At 48.5% G+C, this 24496-nt stretch overlaps 1 protein-coding gene across 1 annotated transcript; it reads right to left on the reverse strand.

Annotated features, from left to right (window-relative positions):
- Nucleotides 1-11596: 11596 nt before the first annotated feature.
- Nucleotides 11597-15100, reverse strand: tmem74b (transmembrane protein 74B). The gene is made up of 2 exons (XM_056436551.1): nucleotides 14939-15100; nucleotides 11597-12764 (listed from the first exon to the last, which is right to left on the reverse strand). Exons 1-2 carry the CDS (start codon nucleotides 15098-15100, stop codon nucleotides 12045-12047), a joined length of 882 nt encoding a protein of 293 aa, XP_056292526.1. The 3' UTR covers nucleotides 11597-12044.
- Nucleotides 15101-24496: the final 9396 nt, after the last annotated feature.

Consider the following 24496-nt stretch of genomic DNA (forward strand, 5'->3'; position numbering starts at 1 on the left):
TTTACGCTTAACTCGCCCCCTACTGTTCGTGTTTACGCTAACTCGCCTCCCTACTGTACGTGTTTACGCTTAACTCGCTCCCTACTGTTCGTGTTTACGCTAACTCGCCTCCCTACTGTTCGTGGTTTACGCTAACTCGCCTCCCTACTGTACGTGTTTACGCGTAACTCGCTCCCTACTGCGTGTTTACGCTTAACTCGCTCCCTACTGTCTGTGTTTACGCTAACTCGCTCCCTACTGTTCGTGTTTACGCTAACCTCGCCCCTACTGTACGTGTTTACGCTAACTCGCCCCTACTGTCGTGTTTACGCCTAACTCGCTCCCTACTGCACGTGTTTACGCTAACTCGCTCCCTACTGTTCGTGTTTCGCTAACTCGCTCCCTACTGTACGTGTTTACGCTTAACTCGCTCCCTACTGTTATGTGTTTACGCTAACTCGCTCCCTACTGTTCGTGTTTACGCTTAACTCGCTCCCTACTGTACGTGTTTACGCTAACTCGCCTCTACTGTTCGTGTTTACGCTTAACCGCCTCCCTACTGTACGTGTTTACGCTAACCGCTCCCTACTGTTCGTGTTTACGCTTAACTCGCCTCCCTACTGTAAGTGTTTACGCTAACTCGCCTCCCTACTGTACGTGTTTACGCTTAACTCGCTCCCTACTGTACGTAGTTTACGCTTAACTCGCCTCCCTACTGTATACGTGTTTACGCTAACTCGCTCCCTACTGTACGTGTTTACGCTAACTCGCCTCCCTACTGTAATCGTGTTTACGCTAACTCGCCTCCCTACTGTACGTGTTTACGCTAACTCGCCTCCCTACTGTCGTGTTTACGCTTAACTCGCTCCCCTACTGTACGTGTTTACTTAACTCGCTCCCTACTGTACGTGTTTACGCTAACTCGCCCCTACTGTTCGTGTTTACGCTAACTCGCTCCCCTACTGTACGTGTTTACGCTAACTCGCCCCTACTGTACGTGTTTACGCTTAACTCGCCTCCCTACTGTTCGTGTTTACGCTTAACTCGCTCCCTACTGTACGTGTTTACGCTTAACTCGCCTCCCTACTGTACGTGTTTACGCTTAACTCGCTCCCTACTGTACGTGTTTACGCTAACTCGCTCCCTACTGTTCGTGTTTACGCTTAACTCGCCCCTACTGTACGTGTTTACTTAACTCGCTCCCCTACTGTGCGTGTTTACGCTTAACTCGCCTCCCTACTGTACGTGTTTACGCTTAACTCGCTCCCTACTGTAATGTGTTTACGCTAACACGCTCCCTACTGTTCGTGTTTACGCTAACGCTCCCTACTGTACGTGTTTACGCTAACTCGCCCCTACTGTCGTGTTTACGCTAACTCGCTCCCTACTGTTGCGTGTTTACTAACCTGCTCCCTACTGTACGTGTTTACGCTTAACTCGCCTCCCCTACTGTACGTGTTTACGCTTAACTCGCCTCCCTACTGTTCGTGTTTACGCTAACTCGCCCCTACTGTACGTGTTTACGCTAACTCGCTCCCTACTGTCGTGTTTACGCTTAACTCGCTCCCTACTGTTCGTGTTTACGCTTAACTCGCCTCCCTACTGTACGTGTTTACGCTAACTCGCTCCCTACTGTACGTGTTTAACTCGCCTCCCTACTGTTCGTGTTTACGCTAACTCGCTCCCTACTGTTCGTGTTTACGCTTAACTCGCTCCCTACTGTAATGCACGTGTTTACGCTTAACTCGCTCCCTACTGTACGTGTTTACGCTTAACTCGCCTCCCTACTGTACGTGTTTACGCTAACTCGCCTCCCTACTGTTGTGTTTACGCTAACTCGCTCCCTACTACTGTACGTGTTTACGCTAACTCTCCCCTGTTACGTGTTTACGCTTAACTCGCTCTCCCTACTGTACGTGTTTACTTAACTCGCTCCCTACTGTTCGTGTTTACGCCTAACTCGCCCCTACTGTGCGTGTTTACGCTAACTCGCTCCCCTACTGTACGTGTTTACGCTTAACTCGCTCCCTACTGTACGTGTTTACGCTAACTCGCCTCCCTACTGTAGTGTTTACGCTAACTCGCCCCTACTGTACGTGTTTACGCTAACTCGCTCCCTACTGTGTACGTGTTTACGCTAACTCGCTCCCCTACTGTACGTGTTTACGCTTAACTCGCCCCTACTGTACGTGTTTACGCTAACTCGCCTCCCTACTGTACGTGTTTACGCTAACTTGCTCCCTACTGTACATGTTTACGCTTAACTCGCCTCCTACTGTACGTGTTTACGCTTAACTCGCCTCCCTACTGCACGTGTTTACGCTAACTCGCTCCCTACTGTAATGCGTTTACGCTAACTCGCTCCCTACTGTACGTGTTTACGCTTAACTCGCCCCTACTGTTCGTGTTTACGCTAACTCGCCTCCCTACTGTACGTGTTTACGCTAACTCGCTCCCTACTGTTCGTGTTTACGCTAACTCGCTCCCTACTGTACGTGTTTACGCTAACTCGCTCCCTACTGTTCGTGTTTACGCTAACTCGCTCCCTACTGTACGTGTTTACGCTAACTCGCTCCCTACTGTACGTGTTTACGCTAACTCGCCCCTACTGTACGTGTTTACGCTTAACTCGCCTCCCCCTACTGTACGTGGTTTACGCTTAACTCGCCTCCCTACTGGGTGGTTTCGCTTAACTCGCCTCCCTACTGTACGTGTTTACGCTAACTCGCCCCTACTGTACGTGTTTACGCTTAACTCGCTCCCCTTCTGTACGTGTTTACGCTAACTCGCCCCTACTGTACGTGTTTACGCTAACTCGCCTCCCTACTGTTCGTGTTTACGCTTAACTCGCTCCCTACTGCCTACTGTGCGTGTTTACGCTAACTCGCTCCCTACTGTACGTGTTTACGCTAACTCGCCCCTACTGTCGTGTTTACGCTAACTCGCCTCCCTACTGTTCGTGTTTACGCTTAACTCGCTCCCTACTGTTCGTGTTTACTAACTCGCTCCCTACTGTTCGTTTACGCTTAACTCGCCTCCCTACTGTTCGTGTTTACGCTAACTCGCCTCCCTACTGTTCGTGTTTACGCTAACTCGCCTCCCTACTGTCGTGTTTACGCTTAACTCGCCCCTACTGTATGTGTTTACGCTAACTCGCCCCTACTGTTCGTGTTTACGCTTAACTCGCCCCTACTGTACGTGTTTACGCTAACTCGCCTCCCTACTGTTGTGTTTACGCTTAACTCGCTCCCTACTGTACGTGTTTACGCTAACTCGCCCCTACTGTTCGTGTTTACGCTAACTCGCTTCCCTGCGTGTTTGCCTCGCTCCCTACTGTACGTGTTTACGCTAACGCGCCCCCTACTGTACGTGTTTACGCTAACTCGCTCCCTACTGCGTGTTTACGCTTAACTCGCTCCCCTACTGTTCGTGTTTACGCTTAACTCGCCTCCCTACTGTACGTGTTTACGCTTAACTCGCCCCTACTGTTCGTGTTTACGCTTAACTCGCTCCTACTGTTCGTGTTTCGCGCTTAACTCTCCCTACTGTACGTGTTTACGCTAACTCGCCTCCCTACTGTTCGTGTTTACGCTTAACTCGCTCCCTACTGTTCGTGTTTACGCTTAACTCGCTGCCTACTGTACGTGTTTACGCTAACTCGCTCCCTACTGTACGTGTTTACGCTAACTCGCTCCCTACTGTACGTGTTTAAGCTAACTCGCTCCCTACTGTTCGTGTTTACGCTAACTCGCTCCCTACTGTACGTGTTTACGCTTAACTCGCCTCCCTACTGTTCGTGTTTACGCGCTAACTCGCCTCCCTACTGTTCGTGTTTACGCTTAACTCGCCCCTACTGTACGTGTTTACGCTTAACTCGCTCCCTACTGTACGTGATTAAGCTAACTCGCTCCCTACTGTACGTGTTTACGCTAACTCGCTCCCTACTGTACGTGTTTACGCTAACTCGCTCCCTACTGTACGTGTTTACGCTAACTCGCTGCCTACTGTACGTGTTTACGCTAACTCGCTCCCTACTGTTCGTGTTTACGCTAACTCGCTCCCTACTGTCGTGTTTACGCTAACTCGCCCCTACTGTACGTGTTTACGCTAACTCGCCTCCCTACTGTCGTGTTTACGCTAACTCGCCCCTACTGTTGCGTGTTTACGCTAACTCGCCCCTACTGTGCGTGTTTACGCTAACTCGCCCCTACTGTTCGTGTTTACGCTAACTCGCTCCCTACTGTTCGTGTTTACGCTAACCTCCCTACTGTTCGTGTTTACGCTAACTCGCCTCCCTACTGTGCGTGTTTACGCTTAACTCGCCCCTACTGTTTGTGTTTACGCTTCGCTCCCTACTGTACCTATTTACGCTAACTCGCTCCCTACTGTGCGTGTTTACGCTTAACTCGCTCCCTACTGTTCGTGTTTACGCTGACTCGCTCCCTACTGTTCGTGTTACGCTAACTCGCCTCCCTACTGCAGTTTACGCCAACTCGCTCCCTACTGTTCGTGTTTACGCTAACTCGCCTCCCTACTGTTCGTGTTTACGCTAACTCGCCCCTACTGTTCGTGTTTACGCTAACTCGCTCCCCCCTACTGTTCGTGTTTACGCTTAACTCGCTCCCTACTGTACGTGTTTACGCTAACTCGCTCCCTACTGTACGTGTTTACGCTAACTCGCTCCCTACTGTACGTGTTTACGCTAACTCGCTCCCTACTGTTCGTGTTTACGCTAACTCGCTCCCTACTGTTCGTGTTTACGCTAACTCGCTCCCTACTGTTCGTGTTTACGCTAACTCGCTCCCTACTGTTCGTGTTTACGCTTAACTCGCCCCTACTGTTCGTGTTTACGCTAACTCGCTCCCTACTGTTCGTGGTTTATCAACTACGCCTCCCTACTGTACGTGTTTACTAACTCGCTCCCTACTGTTCGTGTTTACGCTAACTCGCTCCCTACTGTTCGTGTTCGCTTAACTCGCCTCCCTACTGCACGTGTTTACGCTTCTCGCTCCCCTACTGTTCGTGTTTACGCTAACTCGCCTCCCTACTGTTCGTATTTACGCTAACTCACTCCCTACTGTACGTGTTTACGCTAACTCGCTTCCCTACTGTTCGTGTTTACGCTAACTCGCCCCTACTGTTCGTGTTTACGCTCGTGTTTACGCTAACTCGCTCCCTACTGTTCGTGGTTTACGCTAACTCGCTCCCTACTGTCGTGTTTACGCTAACTCGCTCACTGTAATGTTTCGCTAACTCGCTCCCTACTGTTCGTGTTTACGCTAACTCGCCTCCCTACTGTTCGTGTTTACGCTTAACTCGCTCCCTACTGCACGTGTTTACGCTAACTCGCCTCCTACTGTTCGTGTTTACGCTAACTCGCTCCCCTACTGTTCGTGTTTACGCTAACTCGCCTCCCTACTGTTCGTGTTTACGCTAACTCGCCTCCCTACTGTTCGTGTTTACGCTTAACTCGCCTCCCTACTGTAATGTTTACGCTTAACTCGCTCCCTACTGTTCGTGTTTACGCTAAATCGCTCCCTACTGTACGTTTACGCCAACTCCCCTACTGTTCGTGTTTACGCTTAACTCGCTCCCTACTGTTCGTGTTTACGCTAACTCGCTCCCTACTGTTACGTGTTACGCTAACTCGCTCCCTACTGTTCGTGTTTACGCTAACCTCGCCTACTGTTCGTGTTTACGCTAACTCGCCTCCCTACTGTTCGTGTTTACGCTAACTCGCCCCTACTCCCTACTGTTCGTGTTTACGCTAACTCGCTCCCTACTGTTCGTGTTTACGCTAACTCGCTCCCTACTGTACGTGTTTACGCTAACTCGCTCCCTACTGTTCGTGTTTACGCTAACTCGCTCCCTACTGTACGTGTTTACGCTAACTCGCTCCCCGACGTAGGACCCTCCTGCGTAATAAGACGATCGGGTTTCTCAGCCGCTGGTTCTGGTCCAGGTGATCCGGAAGGTGAGCAAGCAGCAGGCCATCCTGGAGGTGGACGAGCCGGTGTCTCAGCTCCACAAGTGTGCCTTCCAGTTCAGAGACGACCCGCGGGCCTACCTGTGTCTGTCCAACGACGCCATCGTCCTGCACCAGGTGAGACTCCTCCTCCCGTGGCCTCGGCCCTCGCTTCGCATCCTCGGCTCCTTCGGTCAAACGTCTCCTCCGTCCTCGTCCTCCCTCCAGGCCCCGTCCAGCACCGAGGACCCCGGCAGGGTGGTGCTGAACGACGGGTCCTGCTGGACCATCATCGGGGTGGAGGCCGTGGAGTTCACCTTCAAGCAGGGAGCGTCCTGCATCCAGAACCCCGTCACGCCGTTCCCTGTCATCACGGGGCTGGAGGTGAGAGAGGGGGAGGAGCAGAGAGAGAGAGAGGTGGAGGTGGAGGTCTCAAACAAACTGATTGATTGTATTATGGTGTGTGTGTGTGTGTGTGTGTGTGTGTGTGTGTGTGTGTGTGTGTGTGTGTGTGTGTGTGTGTGTGTGTCTGTGTGTGTGTGTGTGTCTGTGTGTGTGTGTGTGTGTGTCTGTGTGTGTGTGTGTGTCTGTGTGTGTGTGTGTGTGTGTGTGTGTGTGTGTGTCTGTGTGTGTGTGTGTGTGTGTGTGTGTGTGTGTGTGTGTGTGTGTGTGTGTGTGTGTGTGTGTGTGTGTGTGTGTGTGTGTGTGTGTGTGTGTGTGTGTGTGTGTGTGTGTGTGTGTGTGTGTGTGTGTGTGTGTGTGTGTGTGTGTGTGTGTGTGTGTGTGTGTGTGTGTGTGTGTGTGTGTGTGTGTGTGTGTCTGTGTGTGTGTGTGTGTGTCTGTGTGTGTGTGTGTGTGTGTGTGTGTGTGTGTGTGTGTGTGTGTGTGTGTGTGTGTGTGTGTGTGTGTGTGTGTGTGTGTGTGTGTGTGTGTGTGTGTGTGTGTGTGTGTGTGTGTGTGTGTGTGTGTGTGTGTGTCTGTGTGTGTGTGTGTGTGTGTGTGTGTGTGTGTGCATGTGTGTGTGTGTGTGTGTGTGTGTGTGTGTGTGTGTGTGCGTGTGTGTGTGTGTGTGTGTGGAGGAGGAGGTGTGTGTGTGTGTGTGTGTGCAGGTGTGTGTGTGGAGGTGAGGAGAGGAGGAGGAGGAGGAGGAGGAAGAGACGGAGGAGGGAAAGGGGAGCCTCAAAGTGAGGAGGAGAGGAGGAGGGAGGAGGAGGAGGAGGGGGAGGAGGAGGAGGAGGAGGAGGAGGAGGAGGAAGAGAGGAGGAGGAGGAGGAGGAGGAGGAGGAGGAGGAGGAGGAGGAGGAGGAGGAGGAGGAGAGAGGAGGAGGAGGGGAGAGGAGGAGGAAGAGAGAGGGGGAAGAGAGGAGGAGGAGGAGAGGAGGAGGAGGAGGGGGGGGAGGAAGAGAGGAGGAGGAGGAGGAGGAGAGGAGGAGGAGGAGGAGGAGGAGGAGGAGACAGATGAGGAGGAGGAGATGATAACGGGGAGCAGGTAGAGACCAGAGTCCTTCAGCAGGTGACCTTTGACCTCCTTTGGCTCCTCCCAGGTCTCCCAGCTCTCTGCTCTGCGTCGTCCCTGACGTCTCCTCCTTCGGGGCCGGCTGGCGGCGCCTGAGACGCGTCACCTCCGTGCCGCTGTCGCTCCTCCGGTCCGACGGCCTGGTCTACCGCACGACCTTCAGCTTCACCTTCACGCCGGAGCTGCAGCCGCCGCCGCCGTGCGCCCGGGGAGCGGCGGGCGGCGGGAGGAGGGAGGGGGCGGCGGCGGGTGGGGGCCAGCGGGACGACGTCCTCCTGGAGACCATCCACCAGGAGTTCACCAGGGCCAACTTCCACCTCTTCATGCAGAGCTAGCGCACCTGGGGGGTCAGCAGGGGGTCAGCAGGGGGTCAGCAGGGGGTCAGCAGGGGGCCGCTGACCTCGGGCTGACCTTTAGATGTTTTGTGTTTCATTCAATAAACACGAGACGACAGGAAGTGACGGAGAAAAGAGTCGATGTGCTTCTCTTCTTAAAACCTTCAGTCCACCACCTCCCCACTGGTGCTAGGGATGGTACGTTCCACTCTTGTGACGGTACGTTCCACTCTTGTGACGGTACATTCCACTCTTGTGATGGTACATTCCACTCTTGTGATGGTACATTCCACTCTTGTGACGGTACATTCCACTCTTGTGATGGTACGTTCCACTCTTGTGACGGTACATTCCACTCTTGTGACGGTACGTTCCACTCTTGTGATGGTACGTTCCACTCTTGTGACGGTACGTTCCACTCTTGTGACGGTACATTCCACTCTTGTGATGGTACGTTCCACTCTTGTGACGGTACGTTCCACTCTTGTGACGGTACGTTCCACTCTTGTGACGGTACATTCCACTCTTGTGATGGTACGTTCCACTCTTGTGACGGTACGTTCCTCTCTTGTGACGGTACGTTCCACTCTTGTGATGGTACGTTCCACTCTTGTGATGGTACGTTCCACTCTTGTGATGGTACGTTCCACTCTTGTGACGGTACATTCCACTCTTGTGATGGTACGTTCCACTCTTGTGATGGTACGTTCCACTCTTGTGATGGTACGTTCCACTCTTGTGATGGTACATTCCACTCTTGTGATGGTACGTTCCACTCTTGTGATGGTACGTTCTGGTCTACAGGATCCTTGTTTACGAAATAACCAACACAATAAAAGCTTTTACAACGCAGACGTCATCCTGATGTTGACCTTTTCCTGTCCTAATGCTCAGAGGAACATGTAGTTCTGTTTAATGTCCTATCGTACGAGAACAAGTGGGAGGAGCTTTAGGTTTTAGTCTTTGTCCCCAAAGTCATAATAACTTATGAAGTGCGCGGCAGCGTCGGCTTCACAACCCGTTCCTGCCGTGTGGTCGATGTCTTTGTGTTGCTGGAGCTCACAGAGGAGGAGAACCCCGTGCTGCAGGAGGCGCAGCCACAGAGTCCTCCTCCCAGAGGGAGGAAGTGATGAAGTATCGAGAGAGAGAGAGAACACATGAAGCAGAGACTTCTATACAACCAGAGGAGGCGCCCCCTGGTGGTCAGGAGAAAGAAAGCAGCTTCAACACATGAAGCATAGACTTCTATACAACCAGAGGAGGCGCCCCCTGGTGGTCAGGAGATAGAATACAGCTTTAACACATGAAGCATAGACTTCTATACAACCAGAGGAGTCTCCCCCTGGTGGTCAGGAGAGAGAATGCAGCTTTAACACATGAAGCATAGACTTCTATACAACCAGAGGAGGCGCCCCCTGGTGGTCAGGAGAGAGAATGCAGCTTCAACAAGTTTAGCAGGTGTGTATTAGGTTTCATTTCTTGTAAAGGAGCTTGTCTGGGGTCCCTTGACACACACAGACACACACACAGACAGACACACAGACACACACAGACACACACACACACAGACACAGACAGACACACAGACACACAGACACACACACTGACACACACAGACACACACACAGACACACTGTGTGTGTGTCTGTGTGTGTGTGTGTGTGTGTGTGTGTGTGTGTGTGTGTGTGTGTGTGTGTGTGTGTGTGTGTGTGTGTGTGTCGTGGAGCCGCAGAGCTCCGTTGTGTTTCATCTCATCGCTGAAGTCCCCCTCGTGTTTTCTGTGTGGAAGCCTCTCAGTGGCATGGCGCCCTCTGGCGGCCGGTATGAGTATAACACACACGTTCATCTTCTAGTTGGTTTCTTTGAGGAGTTTCTAAAATAATACATTTATTCTGTCCCACAAAAAGTCAAAAATGTTATGAAGTAATCATGAAAACATGGGGTTCATAAAAAAAACTGATTTTATTTTAATAATAATGTCATAATAGTTGTGAAAAGGTTTAACATGTTGGAGACTGTTTGCCTAAATGTACAGATGAAAACAGTTTTATAAAAGTTTTTTTTCTTGGCGACGACAACATGAGAGGAAAAACAACAACAACAAATAGAACAATCAATAGTTTAATGTGTGAATATTGATTATGAAGCAACAAGTCAGCTTCAGAGGGATCCGTCACTCTATTGTCCAGAAACATTGTACATCAAATATCTAGATAGATAGATGTATACTTTATTGATCCCGCAAGCGGGAAATTACAGAGAATAATTCACATGTCCTTACCCTATAAACACCGTAAAGCCCCTTAATGCAGTGACACTTCACTTTAATGCAGTGACACTTCCCTTTAATGCAGTGACACGCCCCTTAATGCAGTGGCACGCCCCTTAATGCAGTGACACGCCCCCGTAATGCAGTGACACTTCCCTTTAATGCAGTAACACGCCCCTTAATGCAGTGGCACGCCCCTTAATGCAATGACACTTCCCTTTAATGCAGTGACACGCCCCTTAATGCAGTGATACGCCCCTTAATGCAGTGACACGCCCCTTAATGCAGTGATACGCCCCTTAATGCAGTGATACGCCCCTTTAATGCAGTGACACTTCCCTTTAATGCAGTGTCACGCCCCTTAATGCAGTGACACGCCCCTTAATGCAGTAACACGCCCCCTTAATGCAGTGAAACTTCCCTTTAATGCAGTGACACACCCCTTAATGCAGTGACAATTCCCTTTAATGCAGTGACACGCCCCTTTAATGCAGTGACACGCCCCTTAATGCAGTGACACGCCCCTTAATGCAGTAACACGCCCCCTTAATGCAGTGACACTTCCCTTTAATGCAGTGTCACGCCCCTTAATGCAGTGACACGCCCCTTAATGCAGTGACACTCCCCTTAATGCAGTGACACTTCCCTTTAATGCAGTGTCACGCCCCTTAATGCAGTGACAATTCCCTTTAATACAGTGACACGCCCCTTTAATGCAGTGACACTTCCCTTTAATGCAGTGACGCACCTCTTTAATGCAGTGACAATTCCCTTTAATGCAGTGACACGCCCCTTTAATGCAGTGACACTTCCCTTTAATGCAGTGTCACGCCCCTTAATGCAGTGACAATTCCCTTTAATGCAGTGACACGCCCCTTTAATGCAGTGACACTTCCCTTTAATGCAGTGACGCACCTCTTTAATGCAGTGACACGCCCCTTTAAGTGCTGTATTTATGTGCTAAATGTTACCTTCATTGTCAGATATTCATTGCAAAAACATTCACGTCACAAAAACACTAAACTTTTTTTGGGGCCACAAAATCTTGCCCCATGAACTTCAATGTGCGCGTTTCACCTCATCTCTTAAAGCGATAGTTCACGCGTTCCTTGTCCTCAGCCTCACTGAAATATCGCTTTATTCTGAAATTCACACGAGACGGAATAATACGATTAAAAAAGAGCAGACATGTTTATACAACAGTGTTTCCAAGGCGACCGTTTGCACCATGTGACCGACAGAAATTGTGATATTGCGTAACGCCCCCCCCCCCCCCAGCATCAACATGTACATTCATTGAGTCTCTGAGTAAATGCTACTGTGTGTGTGTGTGTGTGTGTGCGCTCGAGTTCAAGTCCCCAGGTTTATATATAATATATATGTATATATACATATATATATACACACATATATATTATATATATATATATGTATAGATATGTATATATATATATATACATATATATGAATATATATACACTACCATTCAAAAGTTTGGGGTCATCCAGACAATTTCGTGTCTTCCATGAAAACTCACTTTTATTTATAAATGAATTGAACATTTCATAGAACATATAGTCAAGACATTGACAAGGTTAGAAATAATGATTCATATTTGAAGTATTAATTTTGTTCTTCAAACTTCAAGCTCAAAGGAAGGCCAGTTGTATCGCTTATATCACCAGCATAACTGTTTTCAGCTGTGCTAACATAATTGCACAAGGGTTTTCTAATCAGACATTAGTCTTCTAAGGCGATTAATTATAATAATATGTTTCTGTATTTGTGTGTGTGAGAGTGTGTGTGTGTGGTTGTGTTAACCGTGGCTCACCATACAGACCATAATACGGTAACCTCTCCGTCCCGGTAACGTCTCCGTCCCGGTAACGGCGGTGAAAGCTGCTCTGGGCTCAACGTGTTTCTCCGCACCGTTTGGCGTCCCCATGTTGGGATCTCACTCAAGAGGAGGCGTGACACAAGTCAGTTGACTCGTTGGGGAGCGGCCGAGGAGGAGGGAGGAGACACAGGAGGAGGAGGAGCAGCAGGAGGAGCAGAGGGGATCCTGCTGGGTCCAGGTTCTGATTTGGCGTCCCCTTTTGGACCCGGCAGCACGACTCGCTCCACCAACAAATCCTCCCTTCCGTCCCTGTCATCGCCGCCTCCTCCTCCTCCTCCTCCTCCGCCTCCTCCTCCTCCTCCCCCCTCCTCTCCGGTGGCCAGCTGCTTCATCCTCAGGTGGACGGAGCCGTACGTCCTCCTGGGCCTGACGAAGGCGTGGCGGCGGCGCCGGTGCACCTCCCCCCGGCAGACGGACGCCATGAGCAGCGCCGACAGGAACATGCCGCCCAGCGTCAGCAGGCCGAGGCCCGCGATGATGCAGCGGTCCAGGTGGGAGCCGAGCCGCGCGTAGAACCGCTCCAGCTGCTCCATCTGCCGGGCCGGCACCGAGCCCGGCTCCACCCGGGCCTCCCGCGGGATGGCGTAGGCCACGACCACGAGCGCCACGCCGCTCACCAGGAGCACCAGCGCCGAGATGAAGCCGTAGTCCGCGGAGCGGTCGGCGGCCGGCCGGACCTCTGGGAAGTCCTGTCCGTCCTCCTGCCCTCCTCCTCCTCCTCCTCCTCTTCCTCCTGTTCCTGCTCCTCCTCCTTCCTCTTCATCGTATGACCGAGGATGGAGCTCCTGATGCTGCTGCACTCCCTGAGACATCGAGGACACAGAGACAGAGAACGTTTACATAAACCTTGGCGTACTTAAACCTTGGCATACTTAGTCAAACTTGGCGTACTTAAACCGTGGCGTACTTAAACCGTGGTGTACTTAAACTTGGCGTACTTAAACTTGGCATACTTAAACCGTGGCGTACTTAAACCGTGGTGTACTTAAACTTGGCGTACTTAAACTTGGCGTACTTAAACCGTGGCGTACTTAAACTTGGCGTACTTAAACCGTGGCGTACTTAAACCGTGGCGTACTTAAACTTGGCGTACTTAAACCGTGGCGTACTTAAACCGTGGCGTACTTAAACCGTGGCGTACTTAAACTTGGCGTACTTAAACCATGGCGTACTTAAACCGTGGCGTACTTAAACTGGCGATTTTAAACCATGCATATTTAAACTTGGCGATTTAAACCGTGGCGATTTAAACCGTGTATTTAAACTTGGCATTTAAACCGTGGCATTTAAACTTGGCGATTTAAACTTGCGATTTAAACATGGCGATTTAAACCGTGTATGCATTTAAACTTGGCGATTTAAACCGTGGCATACTTAAACTTACATTTAAACTTGGCGATTTAAACTGTATGATTTAAACTTGGCGTACTTAAACCGTGGCGTACTTAAACTTGACATACTTAAACTTGGCGTACTTAAACCGTGGCGTACTTAAACTTGGCGTACTTAAACCGTGGCGTACTTAAACCGTGTTGTACTTAAACTTGACGTACTTAAACTTGGCGTACTTAAACCGTGGCATACTTAAACTTGGCGTACTTAAACTGTGGCGTACTTAAACCGTGATGTACTTAAACTTGGCGTACTTAAACCGTGGCGTACTTAAACCGTGGCATACTTAAACCGTGGCGTACTTAAACTTGCCGTACTTAAACTTGGCGTACTTAAACCGTGGCGTACTTAAACCGTGGTGTACTTAAACTTGGCGTACTTAAACCGTGGCATACTTAAACTTGGCGTACTTAAACTTGGCGTACTTAAACTTGGCGTACTTAAACCGTGGCGTACTTAAACTTGGCGTACTTAAACCTTATGCATATAAACCTTGTATGCATTTAAACTTGCGCTCTTAAACTTGGCATACTTAAAACTTGGCATTCTTAAACTGTATGATTTAAACCGTGGCGTTCTTAAACTTTCCGAACTTAAACTTGGCGTACTTAAACTTGGCGTACTTAAACCGTGGCGTACTTAAACCGTGGTGTACTTAAACTTACGATTTAAACTTGGCGATTAAACCGTGGCATTTAAACTTGGCGACTTAAACATTGGCGATATAAACCTTGGCATTTAAACTCTTGTTCTTAAACTTGGCGTACTTAAAACTTGGCATTCTTAAACTGTGGCGTACTTAAACTTGGCGTACTTAAACCGTGTTGTACTTAAACTTGACGTACTTAAACTTGGCGTACTTAAACCGTGGCATACTTAAACTTGGCGTACTTAAACCATGGCATACTTAAACCGTGACGTACTTAAACTTGGCGTACTTAAACCGTGATTTTAAACCGTGGATTTAAACTGTATGCATTTAAACCGTGGCGTACTTAAACCGTGGCGTACTTAAACCGTGGCGTACTTAAACTTGGCGTACTTAAACCGTGGCGTACTTAAACTTGGCGTACTTAAACTTGGCGTACTTAAACTTGGCGTACTTAAACCGTGGCGTACTTAAACTTGGCGTACTTAAACCTTGGCGTACATAAACCTTGGCGTACTTAAAACTTGCCGTTCTTAAACTTGGCATACTTAAAACTTGGCATTCTTAAACTGTGGCGTACTTAAACCGTGGCGTTCTTAAACTTTCCGAACTTAAACTTGGCGTACTTAAACTTGGCGTACTTAAACCGTGGCGTACTTAAACCGTGGTGTACTTAAACTTGGCGTACTTAAACTTGGCGTACTTAAACCGTGGCGTACTTAAACTTGGCGTACTTAAACATTGGCGTACATAAACCTTGGCGTACTTAAAACTTGCCGTTCTTAAACTTGGCGTACTTAAAACTTGGCATTCTTAAACTGTGGCGTACTTAAACCGTGGCGTTCTTAAACTTTCCGAACTTAAACTTGGCGTACTTAACCTTGGCGTACGTAACCTTGGCGTTCCGGGACACTGAAGACGAAAAGAAGGTGTTACCTTGCTGGCGCCAGAGGTTGGGGGCGGAGCCTCAGGCTGGCGGAGGTCGTGCTGCTCGTCCTGCTGGTATGAGGCGTTCTCAAACCCGTGGGCGGCGCAGCCCACTGAGGCTCCGCCCCCTCTCAGCTCCCGGAGCTCTACGCCTGTGGAAGAGGACGCCATCTGTCGGCTGAGCTCATGCCTCCACTGGCCGGCCGCCCCTCATCTTCCTCACTGATGAAGATGAAGTGAGTTCTGACACGTTGCTCTGTCGGAGACACATGTTACATTATGAGATATATCTTTACTTTGCGTACAACATGCAGATTTTATACGTCAATGGTTAATAATATTTATTTTTTGCATTTTCTTCCTCTTCTTGTATTCTAGTTTTTAAGGTGTCATCATTATTTATTTTTAGGGCTGTCAGCGTTAACGCGTTAATCTATGCGATTAATTTGGCCGCGTTAACGCACTAAAATATTTTAACGCAATTAACGCAACTTTGTTTACTTCCGGTGTTCGTTGAAGTTTTTACACTCAAACCGAGTGTCAAACCGCGGCAGTACGGTTTAACACTGTTTCCGTTTGTAAAACAATTATTTCTCCGCGAAAATAAGGATCATAAATGAGTTTAACTCGTGGATGAATCAGTCGGGTTTCCTCCTGCTCCTCCTTCCTCCCGTCTCCCCCTCTGAACACAGAGGAACGGAGGGGCGACTTGTCGGGGGACGCGGCGCGGAAAGAACTCGTCACACGAAACCTTCACCGTGATTGGTCAATCCGTTTGTCTGTCAACATTTTGGGAAAAAACAACCAATGAACACTCAGTAAATCACAAAGGACCTCCCACCTCACAGGTGAGGCTCATTAGCAGCCTGTCAGTCAGAGAGCAGAGAACACGGCACCAGGACAACTGAGCCTCATTGAATAGAGCTGAGATTGTTCTGGAATGTTTGATGTAGAACACGGGGGTGTGTCATATGCAAACGCCTTTAAAAGGTGAATTTACATTTTTGTAAAATGTATTAATGCCCCAGCCTCCAGAGGGTTAACATGACATATGTGAATGTCAGTCAGTCACCAAGGCCACTGGTTCTGCTGTTCAGTGGTAAAGATGACAGGACCAATGGGGTCTCAATATACTTCTTTTTTTTTTACTAATCTGATGTTTCACTGAAGAAACAATTTATCATCCACGATATTAAATACCTCGCTGGCACTTTATAGGTAGGAGCCTCTTTGAAAACACAGCTCTGTGGGAAGTTTGGTCTTTAAAAAGAAGAAAAAAAACCTTTTAATCGCGATTAATGAATTTAAAAATGTGCGATTAATTAGTTAATTTTTTTTAATCGATTGACAGCCCTATTTATTTTACATCTGTTTGTAAATCTTTTCATTTTATTGTTTGGTGTTTTTGTTCCGTTGTAATGTTAACTCCTTAATAAAGTTCCATTCAAACACATGCATGTGTTGATGTGCTTTGACTGACAGGTGAACATCCGGTCACGGTCACACCTCTGAGATCTGGGTGTGAACCTCGCGCATGCGCAGTTCAGACTCCCTCTCACCGGTTATCCATCTTCTCCCCCGTTAACCGGCCGTTCCCTCCGTGTTTATAAACGCTTCCTCCCGGTGAACTCGTTCAACCTCCGGGCCGCGGCCCCCTGTCCAGCGGCCCGTCAGGGGGCCGCGGCCCGCAGCGGAGCGCCGGTAGAACGGGGCGCCCGACGCCGGTCCACGCTGACCTTGTGATGCGCAAAAAAACAGCCCCAAAAACCTGGACCCCCACCGGTGTGTGTCCGCGTGCGCGCGTGCGTGTGGGACCACTACCCTCCATCTGTCAGCGTGACCGTGCGCGTGCGTGAGTGTGATATCAACCGGGAGAGACGCACCGACCGACCCCGTTAAGTAGCTTCTCATTCTGGCTCTAAATGAACCAGCTGGTCGGCCGTCGGTGCAGATTTGTGTCCGGCGGGAAACACCGGGGACGGGTTCGGTAACCAGGCATCGCGACCCCCCCCCCCCACCCCCCACGTGCGTAAAGAGAGCGCGCGGTCCTACCTGGTGCCGATGACCCGGAGTCAGGCCGTCCTGCGGGGCCTCGCGCAGCCGGAGAGACGGAGGCTGCTGGAGCATGTGAGGGGGTACTGAGCATGCGCAGTAGCAGCCTGTGGTGTCTGAGGAGTCACCTCAGAGGGGGGGGGGGATATTGATCAATCAAAATTTTTGTGTGTGGATATTGTATAGTTTATTCTCATTCTTATTCTTTTTTTAGTCTGCTACTGCTGTCGGGTGTTTTGCACATAAGAATTTCACGAACCGAATATATAAATAAAGTGATGGACAATACAATAAAAAACTTGAAACTTGAAACAATATTAATATATCAAGATTAATGAAATGAATGTTATTGATTCAGCACATTAGATATATAAAGTATACACTATATTACATAGTAAGTATCTATTTAGGGTAGAATAGTATAAATGTATTAACATACCTCATATAGCCGAATGTCGTCTTTCAACCGCTGGCTGTTGAGGTGCCCAGCGAATAATGTGGGCTACGTAGACAACTGGAAGACTTTCTGGGGAAAGCCTGATGAGGAGAGACGGCATCCATCCCACGCTGGACGGAGCATCTCGCTTCTGACCACATGACCACTTGATCACCGGACAGCCGTATCCATGACAACGCAGGGTTAATGTCATAGAGCAGAAACAGAGGAGCCCCACGCCCCTCACCCAGTGTCCCCCATAGCACCTCCCTCCCCCCCCCTCACCCAGTGTCCCCCATAGCACCTCCCTCCCCTCACCCAGTGTCCCCATAGCACCTCCTCCCCGGGCCTCCCCCTCACCCAGTGTCCCCATAGCACCTCCTCCCCGGGCCTCCTCTCACCCAGTGTCCCCATAGCACCTCCCTCCCCGGGCCTCCCCCTCTCACCCAGTGTCCCCATAGCACCTCCTCCCGGGCCTCCCCCTCACCCAGTGTCCCCCATAGCACCTCCCTCCCCCCCCCTCACCCAGTGTCCCCCATAGCACCTCCCTCCCCCCCCCTCACCCAGTGTCCCCCATAGCACCTCCTCCCCGGGCCTCCCCCTCACCCAGTGTCCCCATAGCACCTCCTCCCCGGGCCTCCCTCTCACCCAGTCCCTCCCAGAGCTCCATAGAGACTGTGTCTGTCCCACGGCCACTTAAACTTAAATTAATTCTATCAAAAGTAAGCAGAAGAGGAGTCGGACACAATAACCTTATCCAAGTTAACACCATTATTTCAGCAGTGCAACAAAACAGGACTATTAAATGTGGTCTCCTAAATATTCGATCTCTGTCATCTAAAGCTGTGTTACTAAATGATTTAATATCAGATAATCACATTGATTTATGTTGCCTAACTGAAACCTGGCTGAGCCATGAAGAATATGTCTGCCTGAATGAATCGACTCCTCCAAGTCATATTAATACTCACATTCCTCGAGGCACCGGTCGAGGAGGTGGAGTAGCAGCCATCTTTGAATCGAGCCTATTAATTAATCCTCAACCAAAATTACACTACACCTCATTTGAAAGCCTTGTTCTTAGTCTTTCACATCCAACCTGGAAAACACTACAGCCAATTCGATTTGTGATTCTGTACCGCCACCAGGTCCATATTCAGAGTTTATATCTGAATTCTCAGAATTTATATCAAGTTTGGTTCTTAAAACCGATAAAGTTATTATTGTTGGAGATTTTAATATCCATGTGGATGTTGATAATGATTGCCTTAGTGCTGCATTCATCTCCTTGTTGGACTCGATTGGCTTCTGTCAGAGAGTACAGAAACCCACTCACAGCTTTGGCCACACGCTTGATCTTGTTCTTACTTATGGCGTTGACATTGAGCATTTGAACGTCTTCCCACAGAATCCTCTTCTGTCAGACCACAACCTCATCACTTTTGAATTTATACTACCGAGTGTACTCCGTTAGTCAAAAGTTTCTACACCAGATGTCTAACTGACAGTGCTGTAGCTAAATTTAAAGAAGCGATTCCTTCTGTATTTGATTCGATACCACGCCTCAATATAACAGAGGACTCCTGGTCTAACTTTAGTCCGTCCCAGATTGATCATCTTGTTGACAGTGCCATAGGCTCTCTGAGAATGACACTGGACTCGATAGCCCTCTGAAGAAGAAGACAGTGAGGAAGAGGAGGTTTGCTCCTGGTATAACCCTCAGACCCACAAACTGAAGCAACGTTACGAAGCTTGAACGCATATGGCGTTCAACTAATCTGGAAGAATCCCGCTTAGTTTGGCGAGATAGTCTTAAAACATATAAGAAGGCCCTCCGTAATGCCAGAGCAGCCTATTACTCATCAGTAATAGAAAAAAATAAGAACAACCCCAGGTTTCTCTTCAGCACTGTAGCTGACAGAGAGTCACAGCTCTGTGGAGCCGAGCATTCCTATAAACCTTAGTGGTAATGACTTTATGAACTTCTTTAATGAAAAGATTTTAACTATTAGGGACAAGATTAATATTCTCTTGCCCTTAACCAGTGCCAATCTGTCCTCAAGTGGAATGGCCTTGGAAACCGCTGTATGCCCTGGTGTATATTTGGAGGGATTTTCTCCCATCAACCGTGACCAATTATTTTCAACGGTTTCTACTTCAACACGCCTACCTGTCTCTTGGACCCCATCCCGACGAGGCTGCTTAAAGACGTTTTGCCTTTAATTGGCGGCTCTATTAGATATTATCAATGTGTCTCTGCTAACAGGCCACGTACCACACTCCTTCAAGGTGGCTGTTATTAAACCTCTCCTGAAGAAGCCCACTCTGGATCCAGAGGTGTTGGCTAACTACAGACCGATCTCTAACCTCCCTTCCTCTCCAAGATCCTTGAGAAAGTGGTCGCAAATCAGTTGTGCGACTTTCTACATCATAATAGTTTATTTGAGAAATTTCAATCAGGATTTAGAAAACACCACAGCACCGAGACGGCACTGGTGAAAATTACAAATGACCTCTTAATGGCAGCAGATAAAGGACTCCTCTCTGTCCTGGTCTTGTTAGACCTTAGTCCTGATAGAGGACTCCTCTCTGTACTGGTCTTGTTAGACCTTAGTGCTGATAGAGGACTCCTCTCTGTCCTGGTCTTGTTAGACCTTAGTCCTGATAGAGGACTCCTCTCTGTCCTGGTCTTGTTAGACCTTAGTGCTGATAGAGGACTCCTCTCTGTCCTGGTCTTGTTAGACCTTAGTGCTGATAGAGGACTCCTCTCTGTCCTGGTCTTGTTAGACCTTAGTGCTGATAGAGGACCATCTCTGTCCTGGTCTTGTTAGACCTTAGTGCTGATAGAGGACTCCTCTCTGTACTGGTCTTGTTAGACCTTAGTGCTGATAGAGGACTCCTCTCTGTCCTGGTCTTGTTAGACCTTAGTGCTGATAGAGGACTCCTCTCTGTCCTGGTCTTGTTAGACCTTAGTGCTGATAGAGGACTCATCTCTGTACTGGTCTTGTTAGACCTTAGTGCTGATAGAGGACTCCTCTCTGTACTGGTCTTGTTAGACCTTAGTGCTGATAGAGGACTCCTCTCTGTCCTGGTCTTGTTAGACCTTAGTGCTGATAGAGGACTCCTCTCTGTCCTGGTCTTGTTAGACCTTAGTGCTGATAGAGGACTCCTCTCTGTCCTGGTCTTGTTAGACCTTAGTGCTGATAGAGGACTCCTCTCTGTACTGGTCTTGTTAGACCTTAGTGCTGATAGAGGACTCCTCTCTGTACTGGTCTTGTTAGACCTTAGTGCTGCATTCGACACCATTGACCATGACATCCTATTACAGAGACTGGAGCAGTCGATTGGCATTTCAGGCACGGCACTGTGGCAGCTGTCCCCGATCTGGCCTCGGCTGCTGGCTGGTTGACAATCAGTCAGCTGCTCTGACTGAGTGGCAATCAGTCAGCAGCCGATGCTGCTTGTATAAAAGGGCAGCAGAGCTGGAGGGAGGGGGAGGTGAGCAGACGCGTTGCTGAACGGTCTGCTGTGTGTTGTGTGCTGACAATAAATATGTCTTTCAAGCAAACCTCGTGGTTCGGGGCTGATCCTTGGTGCTGGAGGGGGAAACCCACGGGTAGCGGCAGCAGGCGTGCTACAGGCACTAATTTGGTTTAAATCCTATTTATCAGACCGATCTCAGTTTGTATTTGTAAACGATGACGCCTCGATAACCACCAACGTTAATCACGGAGTTCCACAAGGTTCTGTGCTTGGACCAATTTCATTTACCTTATACATGCTTCCTTTGGGCAATATTATCAGGAAACACTCCATAAACTTTCATTGTTATGCAGATGATACTCAACTATATCTATCGATAAAACCAGAGGAGAGCAACCAACTCGGTAAAATTCAAGCATGTCTTAAAGACATAAAAACATGGATGACCTGCAACTTCTTGATGTTAAACTCAGACAAAACCGAAGTAAATTTATTCGGCCCTGAGCACCTCAGAGATCAATTATCTGGTGATGTGGATTCTGTAGACGGCATTGCCCTGGCATCCAACACCACTGTAAAGAATCTTGGCGTTATCTTTGATCGGGACTTGTCCTTTAACTCCCACGTAAAGAACATCTCAAGGACTGCATTCTTTCATCTACGTAATATTTCAAAAATCAGGCACATCTTGTCTCAAAAAGATGCAGAAAAATTGGTTCACGTTCGTTACTTCGAGACTGGATTACTGCAACTCCTTATTATCAGGCTGCTCTAATAAATCTCTTAGGTCCCTCCAGTTGATCCAGAATGCTGCAGCTCGTGTTCTCACTAAAACTAAGAACAGAGATCACATCACTCCTGCACTAGCTGCTCTGCACTGGCTCCCAGTAAAATCAAGAATCACTTTTAAAATTCTTCTCTTAACGCACAAAGCCTTGATTGGTGATGCTCCATCATATCTTAAGGAGCTTGTAGTACCATATTGCCCCACTAGAGAGCTACGCTCACTAAATGCGGGACTACTTGTAGTTCCTAGAGTCTTAAAAAGTAGAATGGGAGCCAGAGCCTTTAGTTATCAAGCTCCTCTTTATGGAACTAGCTTCCAATTTCAGTCCGGGAGGCAGACACAGTCACCTCGCTTAAGAGTAGACTTAAGACCTTCCTCTTTGACAGAGCTTATAGTTAGGGCTGAATCAGGTTCACCTGGTCCAGCCCCTTGATATGCTGCTATAGGCTTATAGCTGCCGGGGACGTTTAGGATGCACTGAGTACCTATCTCCTTTTTATCTCCTTAAGGATGAATGTTCATCTCTCAATCACACGTTATTAACTCTGCTTTCTCCCGGAGTCCTTTGACTTCACGCCTCATGGGGTCATCGGACCCTATGAGACGGCATAGATCCTATCTGCCTGATGGATCATCGAGGTCTGGGTCGTGGAATTCCTGCTCCTGACTACGCCACTGTCCTGTTGAGACTCCGCCCACTGTTGAGACTCCGCCTCCTCCTCCCCACCGCCATCTGCCTGATGGATGGTGGAGGTCTCCATCGTGGAATATGCCTACTATGAACTATTCATACACTCTGTCATATTCATTGAATGTATTTAAACTCTAAATCTGTCCTTCTGTACACATGACATCTATTGTTCTGTCCATCCTGGAGAGGGATCCTCCTCTGTTCTCTCCTCAAGGTTTCTTCCCTTTTTTCCCCCCTGAAGGGTTATTTGGGAGTTTTTCCTGGTCCGATGTGAGGTTTTGGGGCAGGGATGTCTATGTGTACAGATTGTAAAGCACTCCGAGACTAATTTGTAATTTGTGAAATTGGGCTATACAAATTAACTGAATTGAATAAGATACAGAATGGATGTGAATTCATAAGAAAATGTTAAATAATCACAGAATAAAATGTAAAAATAAAATCTTTAATGATTTTTTTCTGTTGAATTAGTTAATAAGATAAACTTGTGAAAATGTTTATATAATATAATATATATTATAGATATGATATAACACCTGTGAGATAATATAGATGAAAATAAAATATATTACATTTCATTTTGCTTTTATCTAAAGACTTACGTGTTACATTCAGAAACACAGCTCCAGGGTTACGTGTCTTGCTCAAGGACACAACGACTAGGGCGGAGTTGAACCGCCAACCCCCTGAAAGACAGACCTGCTAACCACTGATCCGGTTACCCATACATCATTTATAAACATGTACACTCCTCTGGTTGTATAGAAGTCTATGCTTCATGTGTTAAAGCTGCATTCTTCCTCCTGGCCACCAGAGGGCGACTCCTCTGGTTGTAGAGAAGCTTTAGGGGCGGGGCTAGCAGCTGATTGACACATGAAGAAAACAAATGAAAGGTAAATAAATCAAACAAATGAACACAAAGTGCTCAAAGTAGAATTTATTGTTCAAATCTTAATCGAAAAAAACAACTGTTTCTACATTTTCTGGATCAAAAGTTCAGAAACACAAAAACACAGAAACTGGTTTTCAGATTTAATTTCATAATCTTTCAGAGCGGTCGATGAGTCGCTATGACGACCACAGCAGAGCTTAAAGTGTAGATACTACACACTCGAAGGGTTAAAACGGGAAATGTGGAGCGGTAAAAAGGAAGTGGTCCAAACCCGCCAGAATAAAAGCTCCAGAATAAAAGCCCAGGAGACGCGTGTCTCACTTCCTGTTGAACTATTTACACTTTAGATTCAAAGCTCTTCACATGAAGAACAGAACCACTTCACTCAGAGAACAACGGTGCCTTCAGGTACGTTCAGGTGCCTTCAGGTACGTTCAGGTACGTTCAGGCGCCTTCAGGTACGTTCCGGCGCTTCAGGTACGTTCCGGCGCCTTCAGGTACGTTCCGGCGCCTTCAGGTACGTTCAGGCGCCTTCAGGTGCCTTCAGGTACATTCAGGTACGTTCAGGTACGTTCAGGTACGTTCAGGTACGTTCCGGTACCTTCAGGTACGTTCCGGTGCCTTCAGGTACGTTCCGGTGCCTTCAGGTGTGAACCAGAGTCCTGTGAGTGAGGAGGTTGAGCTGCTGCTCCGGGTCTCAACGCGTGACCTTTGACCTTTGACCTTGAGGCCGACCGAAGGTCGATTCTCTTCTTCTGCGGTTAGTGACTCTGCCGCTCCGACACGACGACCTGCAGCCGCTTCAGCAGCACGTGGTGTGCTGTGTGTGTGTGTACCTTAGACGCTGCTGTTGCTCGGGAGGTGAGGCGATGACATCATCACGTGTGTGTGTGTGTGTACGCCGCTGGCTAGAGGGGCTGCTGTTGATGTCGGACAAGTCCTGAGGGGGGTGAGAGTCTGTGTGTGTGTGTGAGAGAGAGTGTGTGTGTGTTTGTGTGTGTGAGAGTGTGTGTGTATATGTGTGTGAGTGTGTGTGTGTGTGTGTGTACCTTAGGGGCTGCTGATGTAGGTGTGTGTGTGTGTGTGTGTGTACCTTAGGGGCTGTTGATGTAGGTGTGTGTGTGTGTGTGTGTGTGTCTTAGAGGGTGCTGTTGATGTGGTAGGTGTGTGTGTGTGTGTGTGTGTGTACCTTAGATGTGTGTGTGTACCTTAGGGGCTGCTGTGTG

Source organism: Pseudoliparis swirei, chromosome 18, assembly GCF_029220125.1.
Source record: "Pseudoliparis swirei isolate HS2019 ecotype Mariana Trench chromosome 18, NWPU_hadal_v1, whole genome shotgun sequence".
Classification (NCBI taxonomy): domain Eukaryota; kingdom Metazoa; phylum Chordata; class Actinopteri; order Perciformes; family Liparidae; genus Pseudoliparis; species Pseudoliparis swirei.